We start from the raw sequence: 12,146 nt of genomic DNA, 5'->3' as shown, positions 1-12,146 counted from the left end.
CTGAAAGAAACACGTTAGTTAGATTCCTCAACTTAGAATAGATACCCCAGCAATACCAACCCCGGTGGTGGGTCTGTGAACCAATATCACACCAGAAAGTCCTGGAGAACAGAACGGCCAAAGTAGCCATCTCTCCGGACTTGGCTGTCCAGGCAATAGTGCTTGGCAAACGTGTGCAGTGAAGCCCACGTCGCCGCCTGACAGATGTCCCGCAAGGGAACTCCCCGGCCCAGGGCAGTAGTAGCCGCTGTGGCCCGGGTGGATTGGGCCCTCAACCCAACAGGAGGGTTCTTTTTTGCCAAGGAGTAACAAAGTTTAATACACAACATGACCCACCGTAAGATGGTCCGTTTGTGTACTGCTTTTCCCTTCTTAGCTCCTACGTATCCAACAAAAAGTTGGTCGTCCACCCAGAACTGTTTGGTGTGGTCCAAATAAAAGGACAGCGCCCGTTTTGGGTCCAGACGGTGGAGCCTCTCTTCCTCTTTTGAAGGATGCGGAGGTGGAAAGAAGGTGGGCAACGTGACAGATTGCCCGATGTGAAAGGGGGTCACCACTTTCGGTATAAAAGAAGGACGAGGCCGGAGGACAACCTTGTCTGGATGAACAGAAAGAAAGGGAGGCTTAGATGACAGAGCCTGGAGCTCACTCACCCGTCTAGCCGAGGTGATAGCTACCAGGAAAGCAGTTTTCAGGGTCAGAAGACGAATGGGACAATTGTGAAGAGGCTCAAAAGGAGCGCACATCAGAAAAGTCAGAACAAGATTCAAGTCCCACTGAGGCATTACGAAGGGGACAGGAGGAAACATGTGAGTAATGCCTTTGAGAAAACGGGAAACAACAGGGGACTTGAAAAGAGAAGGCTGATCAGGAAGCCGTAAGAAGGCAGAGATTGCAGCAAGATAACCTTTCAAAGTGCCCAAAGCAGAGCCCTGCTGGGCCAAAGAAAGAAGAAAGAGTAGAACCTCAGAAAGAGGGGCGGAAAGGGGATTCACAGCCTTTGCTGTGCACCATGCCACAAATTTGTTCCACCCGCAGGCGTATACCGTCTTTGTGGAGGGACGCCTGGCTGCCAGAATGACATCACAGAATTCAGGAGGCAAGTCAAATGGCATCAACTGCCACTGCTCAATCTCCACGCATGGCGGTGGAGGCTGGACAGGTTCGGGTGGAGGACCGTCCCCTGCTGCTGCGACAGAAGGTCCTCCTGAAGAGGCAGTCGTATCGGGGGATCGATTGACATACTGAGTAGCTCGGGATACCAGAACCTTCGTGCCAAATCCGGAGCCACTAAGATATTTTGGGCCCGGTCGCGCCTGATCTTCTTCAGCACTCTGGGCAGAAGCGGTATAGGCGGAAAGGCATACAACAGACCGCAGCTCCACTCACGGCGAAAAGCGTCTCCGAGCGAGTGCTGCCTTGGAAATTCCAACGCGCTGAACTGCTGACATTGCGTGTTCTCTTCGGTGGCGAATAGATCTAACCAAGGCTCTCCCCACTGCAGAAAGAGACCTTGCGCCACGTCCGAGTTCAGACGCCATTCGTGATCCATCATGCAACGGCGGCTGAGTTCGTCTGCTCTGGCATTCAGAGAGCCCGCCAGATGTTGAACCACCAGGGTGATGCCCTGGTGTTCCAGCCATGTCCAGAGGCGCAGGGCCTCCTGACAAAGGGTCCACGACCCCACCCCGCCCTGTTTGTTGCATGGCGGTGGTGTTGACCGTGAACACCTGCACGACACTTCCCCGGACAGAGGGAAGGAAGGCTTTCAGTGCAAGCCGGATCGCTCTCGGCTCCAAAAGGTTGATGTGGAGTTGAGCCTCCGCCGGAGACCAGAGTCCTCTGATCTCCGCCTCTCCCATGTGGCCCCCCCATCCCAGGAGGGACGCGTCCGTCACTACTACGTGCTCCGGTTGGGGTAGGGAGAGGCATCTGCCGCTGACCCAATCGTGGTCCGTAAGCCACCACTGCAACTGTTTCGCAGTGCCCTCCGAGATCAAGACATGGTCGGACAGGTTGCCTCGATGCTGGCCCCACTGAAACTTCAGGTCCCACTGCAGAGCCCGGATAGAGGCCGAAAGATGGCAATCTGAGCCTGAATATCCCGGACCTGCTGTTCCAGAGGATAAGCCCGGAACTGCGCCTAATCGAGAACCGCTCCGATGAAGAGGAGCTTCTGGGAGGGACTCAGGTGTGACTTCGGCACGTTGATGGAGAACCCCAGCAAATGCAGGAGGTCGGCCGTAGTCTGGAGGTGGGAGACGACTTGCTGGGGCGAGCCCGCCTTCAACAGCCAGTCGTCAAGATAGGGGAAGACTGAAACCCCCGATCCGCGCAGATGAGCTGCGACCACCGCCATCACTTTCGTGAACACCCGAGGGGCACTGGTGAGGCCGAAGGGGAGCACGGTGAACTGAAAGTGCTCCTGACCCACCGTGAACCGCAGGTAACGCCGGTGGGCTGGCAGGACGGGGATGTGAAACTAGGCGCCCTGCAAGTCCAACGCTACCATCCAGTCTCCAGGGTCGAGGGCAGCCAGAACCTGAGCTAAAGTTAGCATCTTGAACCGTTCCTTCCGGAGGAAGGTGTTGATGCTCCTGAGGTCCAAGATAGGGCGTAGGCCCCCTTTGCCCTTCTTGGGAACCAGAAAGTAGTGGGAATAACAACCACGGCCTACTTCTGGACCAGGAACGCGCTCAACGGCCTCTTTGGCCTAGAGGGCCGTTACTTCCTCCCGCAGAAGATTCAAGTGATCCTCCGATATACGGTGGCACTACGGTGGCACTGCGGTGACAAGGCTGGAGGGGTCGTCTCGAAGGGAAGGGAGTAGCCCCTTCGGACGATTTGCAGCACCCACCTGTCCGAAGTGATGGAGTGCCAGTGGAGCAGGTGATGGCGAACTCTGCCGCCCACTGGCGTGGAATGGGCCTGAAAGCTCGGACTAGGAGGGCTTTGAGGCGGATGCTGCCGGGGTGGATGTGGACTGACCGCGTTGTCCTCTAGAACCGCCACGGCGGAACCCACGTCCGCGACCGCATGCAGGTTGTTTCTGCGGCCAGTGGCTAGGCGGACGTGAGGGGGCGCCCCTTCCTTGGCCACGAAAGGGGCGAAAGGCGGAAGTGTGCGGCCGTGGGGCCGAGAGACCCAAGGACGTGGCCGTAGCCCGGGAGTCCTTAAAACGAGCCAGCGCACTATCCGCCTTCTCACCAAAAAGGCGAGCGCCATCAAAGGGCATATCCATGAGGGTACTCTGGACATCCCCCGAAAAAGACGTGGACCTCAGCCAGGCGTGGCGCCGGAGCGCCACCGTGGTGGAAATCGCCCTACCCAGCGAGTCCGTGGTGTCAAATCCACACCGTATGGCATGTCGCGCTGCTTCTCGCCCGTCAGCAAGTGCCTGGGAGAGACGTGTCCGGGCCTCCTCCGGACACAGTGGCAGCACGTCCTCCACCGCATCCCACAGAGAGTGGGAGAAACGGTCCAAGAGGCAAGCGGTGTTCAAAGACCGCAGGCCCAAACTCAGGGAAGAGAACAGTTTCTTTCCGAACTGTTCCAGCCTCTTGGATTCCCGATCCGGAGGAGCGGACGGGAAGGAGGATTGGGAAGTGGAGGCCTGGATAACCAGGCTCTCGGGGTGGGGTGTTGGGACAGGAAACTGGGGTCGCCCGGAGCAGGGCGGTGGCGCCGGGCCACGTTCCGATCCACAGGAGGAACTGTGGAGGGCTTGGACCAAGTGCCCTGCAGAACGTCGATGAGGGCCTCATTGAACTGCAGAAGAGGCTTTGTGGTGCTTGCTGATGGTTGAAGCACCTCTGTGAGGATATTAGTCCTCAAGGCCACAGCAGGCAACTCGAGTCCCAGGGCTTCGGCCGCCTTGCGCAGCACCACTGAAAAAGCTGCACCTTCCTCCGAAGCCACAGTCGGAGGAGAGATGAAGCCAGCGTCCGGCGAAGTGTCCAGACCACTGGCATCCCCCAGTTCGTCTGCCCAGTCCTGTGAAAGTTGGCCCTGGAGGGCCATAGGGTCCTCAGACCCCTCCCAGTCACCCCCGTCATCCAATTCCTGATAAACAGGAGGAACGATTGGAGCCGGATGGTAGATGAAACGCTCATCCATCGGCGTCGGGTGCGGCGCCGGGCGGCGCCGTGCCGGCGTCGGGTCCAGACAGGGGCTAAACCGGGAAACGGCGTCGTCCGGAGACGGCGCCGGAAGTGGAACCTGTGTCGCACCGGCGGAGGAGGCATCGTGAGGTCGACCGGCGCCGACAGAGATCCAGGCCTGGATCCCTCGGGGACCTGCGGCGTCGGGACCGAAGTCGTCGACGGCGCCGGGGCGGAGCCGCCGGCACGTGAGGTCGCCCAGTCGAGCCCGCGAGGCCCGAAGGCGTCGACGGCAGAGCCAGGCCCCTCATGGCCGAGAGGGAGGCACTGACCTCCGCCGGAGTCGCGTCAGTCCCAGGGACCGGCGGATATGGAGACGGACGCGGCTCCTGCGGCTCCAACGGAGCCGCGGGGGTGGGACCACCCTGACCCTCGGCCGAGTAGCGCGACCGGTGAGGGGAGTCCGAAGAGCGGTGTCGCCTCTTGGACTTCTTTGATCGCTTTGACTTACCCGAAGACTTCGAGCCCGACGAGCGATGATGGTGACTGCGGCTCCGCGACCGGTCCTTGGACCTCCTCATGGACCGGGACCGTGAGCGGCGCGGAGCCGAGTGCCGAAGCTCGAGAAGCTTATGGGACCGCTATCGCCTAGCCTTCGAGGTCAAGGCCTGACATTCGGGGCACGACTCCGTGTCGTGGTCGGCCCCCAGGCAGTAAAGGCACCGGCGATGGGGGTCCGTCACCGACATCAGGCGATGACAGGCGTCACAGGCCTTAAATCCAGGCATCCTACCGGCACCAGAGTCGAGTCGACAGAAGACCAAAAAGAGTCAAAAAGTTTAGAAAAAAATTGACTAAGGGGTAAGCTCTTCCCGGATCGGCGCTGTCTGGCGCGGAAAAAAGAAGAACTGACGTCAGCGCGCGAGGGCGGCGTCTAAGTACTCCGACGACGTCATTCCGGCGCACGACGCCAACGACGGACGTGGAGCTGCAGACGACGCCTAGCGACGCGCAAGGGGTATTGCTACAAAAATCTTTCCGGATCCAGCCTGACGCCTGGGGATATTCTAAGGTGAGGAATCTAACTAACGTGTTTCTTTCAGATTTAACTTTTCTATCATCTGTGAGATTTGGAAGAGTTCCATGATATTGCCAGATTTGGAGATCCTTCTTATCTTTAAAGTAAAGTGATTCTCTCCACTTGAGGGCTAAATAATGTAGTCACAGGTACTGTGCTGTTTGTAGGATGTCTATCAATTTATTAACAGAACCTTTCTTGCTCATGTTGCCCACTGTGATGTGTAGATGTTCTATATCTCCACACCTCCTTAGAACATTTTTCATTCTTTCTCCAGTTGCAAGAACTCATCGATGCTGCTGATGGTGTGATGCACAGGTGCTCAAAAAACCAGGCCTTATCGCTGCAGGAGAAGCAACAAGCAGTGGTGGAGAAATGGGAAATCCTGAAGAATAAAGTAGAGCAACGCAGAGTGGACCTGGAACGAGCGTGCAGACTCCATCTTTTCTTAACAAAGGTGAGATCTATTTCCACACAGCCTTCTAGGCTCTTGGTCCAAAGAAATCCACATTGTGTAAGTAATGCGCATATTTTGTTTGCTGCAAGGGTAAATTGCTGCAGTACATTCACTGCCCTGTTCTTGAGAGATGATACTAAAGCCCATATTACGAATTGTGCAGAGTGAAGTTAACGCATGCCTTTGTGCGTTAATTTCAACCTGTGCATTTAGAAGTTTACCACTTATAATTTTTGCCATGCAATAAATCTGCATGCAGAAAATTTACATACTGTAAAACTTGCAAATGTACCATGTGTTAAACTTTTTTCAAATATTAAATCCATATATCACATCCTACAAATCATCAAAAGTCATAGTGAAAACATCAGTGCACATTAAAAAATATTCAGTGACCAAAAAAATAAATATTTTCTTAAAGTAACCGGCACAACCATACTGCAAAATATAACAATTCACAGGCAGTACAGAAATTAGTCAAAACGTGGTTCAAGATTAATATTCATAACTGTTAATTACAAAAAGACCAAAGTAATTCCTCATATCTATCATTCCCTTTACAGTATAGCCAAGAATGTAATGCTAGAACAACACACTCAGTGCCTGTCCCAATTTCCAAAAACCCCCATCTTGCTGTATACCCTTGCCATACAACTATGTTTCCAAACTCTTTTACAGCTACAGTTACCATGCATACATCTGTACCTTAATCCAGTGTCTGGCATTAAGCTAGTACCCCCATCTACAACCCTACTAAAATACTTAACATCAAACCTACAAGCCTTATGTAAGCCTAACAGAAATTTTTTTTTCTCCTGAACACTTCAACAGTGTTCAAACATTTTAAGATGAACTAAGTGTAGGAAGGTGGATATCTGACTATGGTTACCCCCAACTTTTTGCCTAGTGTCTAGCTGGCTTTTCGACTTAGTTGGCCTGAGATCCTGCCATTCAGGGTCTCAGGCTGTCTGCTCTCTCTTTAAAATGGACTCCATGTACCCTAGGTACATACCCAATTGGTAAGGATCACCTTATTGGACCCTGTACAGTGTACCCTAGGTACCCAGGGCATAGGTGTACCCTAGGCCTCCCAGGGGCTGCAGCATGTATTATGCCACCCCTGGCCTGGCCTTCCAATCAGACACAACTGGCTGATCACTCAGCTGGGGCAAGGTCGTGTAATCACCCCTTGCTTAGATATGGTATACCTATATCTACCCTTAAAATAGACACATGTGTACCTATCAGCCACTCCTATGGCAGGCCTTAACAATCCTGGAGGCAGAGTGCTTGGTAACATGTGAGATGGTGCTCTAGCATGAGCTGAGCCTGTCTGCAGCTTTCGGAACCATGTCCTTATAGCTGTTCTATGATATAGCCTACCATATACTCTTAAAGTACCTTATAATCTTAAACGGTTATGGTAACTATGGTTTGGCTGTATCAAAACATGTCGTGTAAGGTGTCTAACACTTTGGAATAATACCCCCATACCATTTCTGGTGATGAGGATATTATTCCCCCCTTCTAGAGGGAGAGACATGTTAAAATCCTACTTTGCTGTTTAACTCGGACCAAAGCCTCAGCATCACAAAATGGATGCTGCTGCCACAGACACGAGTCTGACCTCCTGCAGCTGGGAGCCCTCCCAGCCAGGGAGGCCTGGACAATAGGTTTCCTGCTTGGGGAGGTGCTAGCACCTCCCCAGACAGACTTTAGTGTATTGGGGCAGGGAGGGCTGAAAGGAATGAGACATGCCTGGGGCACACAAGGTGCTCCATGCATAGTCCAGTTCAAACTGGTGCTGGAGCACTCCAGCCCCAGCTCTGGCGCGAGACTGGACAAAGGAAAGGGGGTGTAGCCACTCCCCTTCCTGGTCCCACCCATAGGAGGGACCTTGCAGGTAGCCCAGCCCACTAGCCCAGTATATTAGTAGCTAGTTGGGCCCTGCTAAATTGGATTAACCTGAATCTGCACCTTGAACAGAAACTCTGGACCTTCGACATTCGACCTCAGGAAGAAGACTGAAGAAATCTCCCTTGTGGCCAAGGAGTGACCCCCCTGGGCAACTAGGCACCATCCAGCGACCGCTGCTTGCTTTGCGACTGAATCCTACGAGGGACGACTGCAGAGACTGACCAGCGCCGAGACTTCCAGACACCTCTGAACCAGATCCACATCTCCAGCGAAGCTGAGACCCGCGGAGGCGACGAGGGACGTGGGACCGGCGACTTGGGAAAAGTAGCTAGTAACTGACTAGCGTGACTTCTGAGGCATCCTCGAGGCTGTGCATGGGGAATTGAGAAGCCCCACTCCCGAGCACCATCTGCAAAGAAGATCAGCTCCCCACACTTCACGTGTTCTGCGTGGGGCCCTTCTGCACCTGTGTTGCTCGACGTGTTGTCCGGTTGCTGGCCCGTTGGCTAGTAACCTCTGCGACGACGAACCTTTACTTTCAACTTGCTGGTCCGGCTCCTCCAGACTGGCACCCGCTCCTCTGTGAAAGAGAAGCACCCCAGACCTTCCTGGTCTGCACCAGAAGCAAGTCCTCCATCCTGCGTGTGTTCCGCTTGCCAAGGCGTGTTGGGTCCAGACTCGACTTCGACGCCGCCGACAGCAAGAGCCTTCGTGGGACAGCTCACCTCCTGGTCCTGGTCGTCCTCGACGTCTCCTGGTACCCGTGGCTGCTGCGACAAGCTTCACCTCTTCACCTGCATCTGCACGACATCGCCTGGTTCCTTCCCGGTTCCTTCCCGGCTCCTGGCTGGTGACCTAGAGTCTGTCCCTTCTGCTTGCAGGTTCCTTCCTTCTTGATCCCCACCTTGGGATCCACCGGACACTCTTCACTGACTGCCTGTCAGCAACTTTCCTTCAGGCATCCATAGAAGTCCACGACGAAACCCAACGCAAGTTCACACCTATGCACCCGCAGCCCGTGGGCTAGGTAACTTGGGTACTTCGGTGCTCACAAGGGTATTGACTATCCTAGGGTCTCGTTTCCGAGTCTCGACTTTCTAGCTATACCAGAAGTGTCCTAAAACTGCTTATTTCTAACTGCTAGTGATTCTATCGACTTTTACGCATTACGCGTGAGTGTTTCCACTCTGCACCTGAATCCCGTGGGCCTCCCACTTCCTAACTGTTGGTAGTGTAGTGTAGCCCCAGCGATTCCCTAGGCCTATCATGTGTTTGTGACAGTGGTCCTTATACCACTTACTTAGTATATGGTTTGCGTGGCCCCTAGGGCCTAACTGTATTACTTACCTGTGTGACTTAATGTATGCTTAAATAAGACTGTATTGTACTTACCTCGAATCTCATAAAGAGTACTGAGGGTTTGACTAGAATAAATACATTCTATTTTTATATATATCTGTTGTGGTGTCCTTTCATTTGGTATTCAAGGGATTACATATAGTATAACAGCTGGCTTCACATGCCATTCAGAGTTTAGCCTAAGACTGCTCTTGTTCATGCTACCGCTAGGATAGCTGGTCTATAAGGTTGACTTTACAACCAATCACCATAAGGGTTGTTTGGACTGATAGAAGGTGTACACTAGAATTAGTGACATCATATATCAGGCCAACTTCTCACACTAAGGTGCACTCTTTTTGGGTTGAGTAGGTTTTGGGTCACAGGTCTGCACAGTAAGGGTAGACCTCCATTGAGGGCTGATGGTGGCTACTTACTTGGAAGCATATGACAGTGATGAGGTATATGAGGGTGGAGAAAGACTGCTGTTTCTGGTGGCCATGGATGCATCTGGCATGATTGTCCCTGTTGGAGACCATCTTCTACCAGTCTAGTAAATTGGCTTATAGCATAGATCATGCAGCGCATGGCTGTTCTGTTAACTCTTTCTTCTGCCACGCTTTACCTTTGTGCTCACTACATATCATATTCCCTTTACTGTGCTAAGATCAGAGTTTGTAGATGATTACCAACACCCACATTGGCCTCCGTTGACTCTCTGGAGCTGTTGCGAAACTACACATGATCAGCCTCCATTGCGCAGTCTCCTGACATTATTTCCAATGTGTGTGTCACAGTGATGCTGCTGCTATGCCCAGTTGCACGTGGTATTGTGGTTCGTGGGAATCATCTCTACTGGATCACAACTGACACGATCGGACCCGGTTTTACTGGCTGGTAATTCTGACTGGTAAAATACAATTAAGCTTTGGCAGCAACAGGGCAAAGTCTCTGTCCCCGTTCCTGTCTGAAGATTTTTTTTCGGCAAGGGGAGCATGCAACGCCCTGCCAGGCTACCTCTTTCCCCTAAGCTCCCAGCAACCCTTCACCCCTGCCCAGAACTTAAGGCACCATTCACATTTGCCATCTTCTCAAAGCAGATGGTAAATGTTAGCATTTATCTCCTCGGAATAGGAAAATCAGGTCCACCCAATTATTACCCATTATGTGGTATTAACTATATTTGCACAGTACTGGCAGGGTGTTACATCAATGTAACATTACTTTTATGTACAGAGTTTGCACCCCGCCAGCACCTCAAGACTCGTAAGGTTCCAGCTGTGGACCCAATGCTTATGCATCCGTTCCTCTCACCAAAATGGAGGGCGGAACGAAGCCTGCTAACATCATATAGTCTCTCAAACCCGATGTCTGAGTGTTTTGCATTGAGTTGTGCACTCAAGGCAGATATTCCTTTGAAGAAACGTACATGTGTCTCAAACCTCCACCCATTTAAGTTAGGAGCATGACCTGCAGAGTGCAGACCATTAAAGACCTCTGCAGTGCTGAGAATTTACTGTATATCCTCAGTAAGAGGAGGCAGTGAAAGTGGCCTATTAGGTAATTTCATGCAGAGCATAAGCATTTGTTCACAAGGCCCTTGCAATGTAGGTTTAGTTATAAATGACCCATGTCTGCTCTACACCTGATCTGCTTCAGGGCATTTGAGGAACCGAAAAGGCAAGCCTGGGGGAACGCATGTAAATGTTCCTCTGTTTGAGAGTACAGTTTTCAAATCTAGTTAAATCATTCGGTAAATAAATGCTATGGATCAGGATTCGGTCCAATTTGAAAGCCTAAACTCTAAAACATTCACTGCTAAAATATCTACAATATGTATCATATCTTTTCTATGGGAGATCCTCACACATGCAAATGTACTTCTTAGCAGTAAATGTGGGAAGATCTGTGGGAGTGACTGGAAAAAAGGGAAATACTTACACCTAAATGGGTGGGTTTAGGGAGGAGTATGGCAGGGTTAGAGAAAGGTGGGGGGTTTAGGGAGGTAGACACCCACCCACAAAAGAGTTAGGGCCGGATTACTAGTTCAACAAACCCATGGTGGCGGTCCAACCACTGTCTCACTGTGAGACCGCCTGTAGTATTACAAATAGAGTGAATGGACCGCCACAGGACCGCTGCGACCACCAGGGATCCAGGATCCTGTGGCCTTCTGCCAGTGGTCAGAAGCAAAAATATGCTGGCGGTGCTGCAGCGACACTGCCAAGCATGTTCCGAGTTGTCTCACCACCACCATTTTCATGGTGGTGAGCTCACCATGAAAAGGGAAGCGGTGAGGCAACTAAGGAGGCCCTAATAGGGCCCCCTGCCACCTCAGGACCCAGGAGGTGCATACAGGGGGCACTTGTAGTGCCCTCCTGGATTTGCACCCTCAGTTCATGCACAGTGTTGCATGTATGCCACACCGTGCAGGATGGTGCAGTCAGCGCTCTGAGAGGAGCGGTCTGCATGTTAAGCTCCTCTGTGAGCCTTACAGAAAGACGCTGTCAGACCGCTGTACGATCGCCTGCCAGACCAGGATTGAAGTCCTAATCGAGCAGGCAGTTGCACCGCAGGTTTATCCGTCCTACAGCGGACGGCACGTTGCACCAGCCGCTGTAGGACCGCAAAACTTCTAATCGGCCTCCAAGCCCATTGATATTCACAAACTGCACTTCCATACTTACTACAGCCAAAAAGGACCCAGAACAGTAGTACATGTAGTTCAGCTCAGACCTGGAGTAAGTCCAGTACCACACATGTACCACACATGGCCAACCATGGAAAAGGAATGTATTTATTTGGACTTTTAAAAAATATACACATTTAATTTTATGTTAAACAAAAATTATATGTACTAAAAAATAGGAATTCGTACATTTATCACTACAGCACAATGTGAAATGCGAGTTTATTACAGCACAAATGACAAAGGAAAATCACTTTTTACTACTTCACAGATTGCATGTTACTATTACTTTACACAGGAAAGCAACTTTCCTAATAGCCACATAACCTGAACTGTCATTTTTCTTTGCTGCACGAGTGTAGCACCTTGTATCCTTAGCTTTGTTAAAATAAATACACATGAAACAATGGCAAGGCATAAACCAAATATGCAGATCTGCAGAATGTAATATGCTGTTTATTGCCGTTATTGAGGAAGGGGAGGGGCATCATTGCCTCCAAAGCTAACCAATTAGTACCAGATGTAGCTACACAATCATCACTCCCCAGTAATTCCACCCTTGTGTTT

At 51.8% G+C, this 12,146-nt stretch overlaps 1 protein-coding gene across 1 annotated transcript in view; it reads left to right on the top strand.

Moving 5' to 3' along the window:
• The window catches only part of SPTBN5 (spectrin beta, non-erythrocytic 5), a 1,776,766-nt gene that overhangs the window by 696,275 nt on the left and 1,068,345 nt on the right, over window positions 1–12,146 (top strand). The window contains exon 34 of the mRNA XM_085627084.1: window positions 5,456–5,635. Within this exon, the coding sequence (XP_085483210.1) occupies window positions 5,456–5,635 (180 nt within the window). The remainder of the gene's footprint in view (window positions 1–5,455; window positions 5,636–12,146) is intronic.

Source organism: Triturus cristatus, chromosome 9 (assembly GCF_964204655.1).
Source record: "Triturus cristatus chromosome 9, aTriCri1.1, whole genome shotgun sequence".
In the NCBI taxonomy this organism is placed as follows: domain Eukaryota; kingdom Metazoa; phylum Chordata; class Amphibia; order Caudata; family Salamandridae; genus Triturus; species Triturus cristatus.
Note: the sequence above shows the minus strand (reverse complement) of the source record. Positions and strands in the feature narration are given on the sequence as shown.